Genomic DNA, 4,193 nt, shown 5'->3' with positions numbered 1-4,193 from the left:
CCCTCCGGTTCGCCCCCGTGACGAGGGCTCTGGAAACATCTTCCTGACGCTGAGCAGACAAACTCCAGGACCTGCTGGTGCGTCCCTCCCGCTGGGCATGCTGGGAGTCCTAGCCCCTGGGGGAAAGTGGGGGCCCTGGGTCGCCTCCCGGTCCCTAGGGAAGGGCGGCTGTGTGGCTCTCACTGCCCCCGGAGGGATGGCGTCCAGATGGCCGTTCCATGCACAGGAAGGAGCTGTGTCCACTGAGCCCGGAGCCCCCCCCAGCAGTGTCCCCAGCGCTGGGCCTGACGTCAGGCCTGACCCCAGCCCCCCACGTCCCACCCTGTCCCGAGGGCAGCACACGCCAGTGGCCCTGGCCCAGCCCTCCTCCGGCGCTGGCTTTGGCAGGCCGCCCCCCCTCCCCCGGGCTGTAGGGACACACCAGGGAAGGCCTGATGGGAACCGGGGGCGGGGGGGCGGGAAGACAAAGGAAGGGGTGCGGCGGGGGCGGGCGCCAGGGGAGGAGTGAGTTCAGCGCTGGAGCAGCATCTGCTCCGCGTCAGAGCCGGCGGGCGGCCAGGCCAACACGGAGGTCCAGCTCTCTCCCCGCGTCCCGTCTGCCGCGGTGCAGGGCCTGGGGCCTCGTTGGCTGGCCGGGGGCCGTCTGTGGCATAAATTGGAGCCGTGGGCTCTTGCTGGGACTTCAGCTGTCTGCAGCTCAGCGCCAGCCGTCCCGCCTCCTGCTGGGTGAGTATGCACGTCCTCCCGGCCCCTAGGGTCGCCTGGCGCTGCCCCCCAGAAACCAGCAGTACCCCCCCCCACCGAGGGAGGCCCCTCCACTGAGGCCGGGTCGGCGACCCTCCCGTCCCTGGGGTTCCCTGGGACGGCAGCGCCAGAGGCGCGGCACTGGGGAAAGCCCCGGGCCAGGCGTGACCTGCCAGCACCCTGGGCTGCTGTAACCCGACTCGGCCTGGGACTCCAGCCATGGGGTCTGGCCTGGCCCAAGCCAGAGAGGGAACTCCGAGGGAGGTGCCTGGCATCCTGGGGGCCCCACGCCAGGGACCGGGGGAGCAGCACGTGCCCCCTTCTTGTAGGTGATGGGAGCCCCACGTCTGGCCTTCCCCTGGGTGGCCGCCCTCTGGGCCCTCCTCCTGGCCTCGCTGGGCAGCGCAGCTGGCCAGCCGCTGGGGGCAGAGCCCATGTGCACGGCCCAGCCGCTGGCCAGGTACAGCATCACCTTCACGGGCAAGTGGAGCCAGGCGTCCTTCCCCAAGCAGTACCCGCTCTTCCGCCCTCCCGCCCAGTGGTCGTCCCTGCTAGGTGAGTGCGGCCCCCGCCCTGTCCCTGGGGCGCCCCGTGGGGACCAGAAGGGCTGGTTACCCAGCAGAGGCTCCGCACCCCTCACTTCAGTGCAAGAGATATTTGCTAAGGTCTTCCGTGCACCGCAGCTGTGCCCAGCCTTCAGGACCATGGGGGGGCAGGGTCACACAGCAAGGTGCCGGGGTGGGGGGCGGACGGCGTCCATGGGGTGCTCCTCACTCAGGCAGGTGGTGTCTGTCCCTCCCACCCGGGGTGCTGGGTTGAGGGTCCAGGCGGCGTCCCCAGGGTGGCGCTCACCCAGGCTGGCGGCGGCACCCCTCAGGGGCGGCACACAGCTCGGACTACAGCCTGTGGCGGAAGGACCAGTACGTGAGCAACGGGCTGCGCGAGTTCGCGGAAAGGGGCGAGGCCTGGGCGCTGATGCGGGAGATGGAGGCGGCGGGCGAGCGGCTGCAGAGCGTGCACGGCGTGTTCTCCGCCCCCGCCGTGCCCAGCGGCACCGGGCAGACGTCCGGGGAGCTCGAGGCCCACTCCAGGCACTCGCTGGTGAGAGGGCAGTGGGGCCGGCGGGCAGGCGGGCAGGCAGCTCGGGGGCCCCTGCTGAGCACTCGGCCCCCAGGTGTCCTTCGTGGTCCGCATCGTGCCCAGCCCCGACTGGTTCGTGGGCGTCGACAGCCTGGACCTGTGTGACGGCGGCCGCTGGCGGGAGCAGGTGGCCGTGGACCTGTACCCCTACGATGCCGGGACTGACAGCGGCTTCACTTTCTCGTCCCCCAATTTCGCCACTGTCCCGCAGGACACGGTGACAGAGGTGAGGGCCGGCGGCTCTCTGGACCCCAGGAGGGTCCCGGGGAGGCCCGCGGAAGCCCGCAGCGGGGGGCCGGTGCCTCGGCGCACCCCAGGTTCGGACTCGCCCCCTCCCCTGCAGATCACGGCCTCCTCTCCCAGCCACCCCGCCAACTCCTTCTACTACCCGCGGCTGAAGGCCCTGCCCCCCATCGCCAGAGTGACTCTGGTGCGGCTCCGGCAGAGCCCCAGGGCCTTCGTCCCACCCGCCCTGGACCTGGGGGCCGGGGGCAACGAGATCGTGGACAGCCTTCCAGGTGAGCGTGGTTCCCACCCCACCCTTCACACACGTGACCCCGCTGCCAGGCGCTGGCGCTCCCAGGGGACAGGAGCGGCTCTCTGGTGTGGGCGTCATTCCGGCAGATGCTCGGACACCACCTGGTCCTGGGTCTCCAGCTCTGGCCTCTCACCCTTAGAGACCCTTGAAAATCAGTGTCCGCCCTGCAGACTGACCCCAGGGGGAACGCCTGTAACGTGACAGCTGCCATGGTCACCGAGGCGCCCCGGCCTCCAGGTGCACCCCCCAGGGGCACCCCCCACACCAGGGCCCGCCGGGCTCAGCCCCACCACCAGACTCGAGTACCGATCACCAGGCCACATAGCCTGGAGAGGCGATCCGTCCATTCTGAGCCAGGCTGCTGGGAGGCCACGTGGGGCGGGAGGACAGGTTACACCAGGAAAGGCCTCTGGCGCTCAGACGCCCAAGCCCAGGCCCTGGGGTTATGTGCCTTCAGAGCGGGGTTGGAGGGGAGCGCTGGGCCCCGGACGCAGGTTCTGAGAGGTTTGGGAGCTGGTGCGCTCAGCTCCAAGCTGGGGAGCAGACCCGCGCAGCGTTTCCAGTTGAAAGCCCTTCAGGCTTCTACTGCCCAGAAGTGAGTGGTGAGAGGTCGCAGTGCTCGCCCCGTGTCCCTGCTGACTGAGGACGAGCCCAGGGGGCCCCTCTGGTCTTCCTGGCGCCGGACGCTGGGGGCGGCACCGTGGAGAAGGGGCGAGCGTTGGGCCGCGCACGCCCGGCGGGTCGGCTTCCCCAAGGGTGGGCGCCCGAACAGCAGAGCGGGCAGTGGAGAACCCGCGGGTCTGTGATCGTCAGCGCGCGGTTCCCTGCCCCTCCTCCTGCCTGCGCGGGTGGAGGGTCTCAGGACGGAAACCCCCGCCAGTCGCCCCGGTGGCTTTTAGGGGGCCTGCGTGCTGGCGGAGCCCTGGGGCTCGCTCCCCAGCACCCTGAGGAAAGCATCCGCGTCCTCACCCAACCTGGAGGCGGGCCTGGGGCGGGAAACCCTCCCCCCCCGCGGCCCCGCCCCCTCACCGCACCCCTGTCGCCCCCAGACCCTGAGACGCCGCTGGACTGCGAGGTCTCCCTGTGGTCGTCCTGGGGGCTGTGCGCCGGCCCCTGCGGGCGGCTGGGAGCCAAGAGCAGGACACGCTACGTCCGCGTGTGGCCGGCCAACCATGGGGCGCCCTGCCCGCCACTGGAGGAGGAGGCCCCCTGCGACCCCGATAACTGCCTCTGATACCCGCGCCCGCGCCCGTGCAGAGACTGGCCCCCGGCCCGGCTGCGAAATACCTCAGACCTGGGGCCCCGGGTCACCGGCCTCGTCAGGGTCCCGTCCCAGCTCCAGAATAAAGGCCGGTGTCTCCCACACCATAGCCGTGGCCTCGTGTGTCCCCGGCGGAGCGGGGCGGGCAGGCGGGGCGCACACGCCACGTGACTTTTCCCCAGGAGCAGGTGTCGCCCTGCGGGGATGAGCCGGGGACCCCCACCACACGGGCGCACACACACTGCACACACACCACACACGGCACACACACACGCAGGTTACACACACATACACGCCACACACGGCACACACACATGCACACACACGGCACACACACCACACACGGCACACACACACGCAGGTTACACACACATACACGCCACACACGGCACACACACACATGCACACACACGGCACACACACCACACACGGCACACACACACGCAGGTTACACACACATACACGCCACACACGGCACACACACACATGCACACCACACACGCCACACAT

The 4,193-nt window shown here is 70.2% G+C and overlaps 1 protein-coding gene across 1 annotated transcript; it reads left to right on the top strand.

The window, feature by feature from the left end:
• Positions 1–475: 475 nt before the first annotated feature.
• SPON2 (spondin 2) lies at positions 476–3,785 on the top strand. Its single transcript, XM_061145328.1, has 6 exons — positions 476–726; positions 1,074–1,299; positions 1,622–1,845; positions 1,919–2,110; positions 2,228–2,402; positions 3,472–3,785. The coding sequence occupies exons 2-6, from the start codon at positions 1,077–1,079 to the stop codon at positions 3,654–3,656; spliced, it is 999 nt and encodes a 332-aa protein (XP_061001311.1). The 5' UTR covers positions 476–726; positions 1,074–1,076; the 3' UTR covers positions 3,657–3,785.
• Positions 3,786–4,193: the final 408 nt, after the last annotated feature.

The sequence above is a fragment of the Dama dama genome, chromosome 6 (assembly GCF_033118175.1).
Source record: "Dama dama isolate Ldn47 chromosome 6, ASM3311817v1, whole genome shotgun sequence".
Taxonomy (NCBI): Eukaryota; Metazoa; Chordata; class Mammalia; order Artiodactyla; family Cervidae; genus Dama; species Dama dama.
This window is presented reverse-complemented; position numbering and strand designations above follow the sequence as displayed.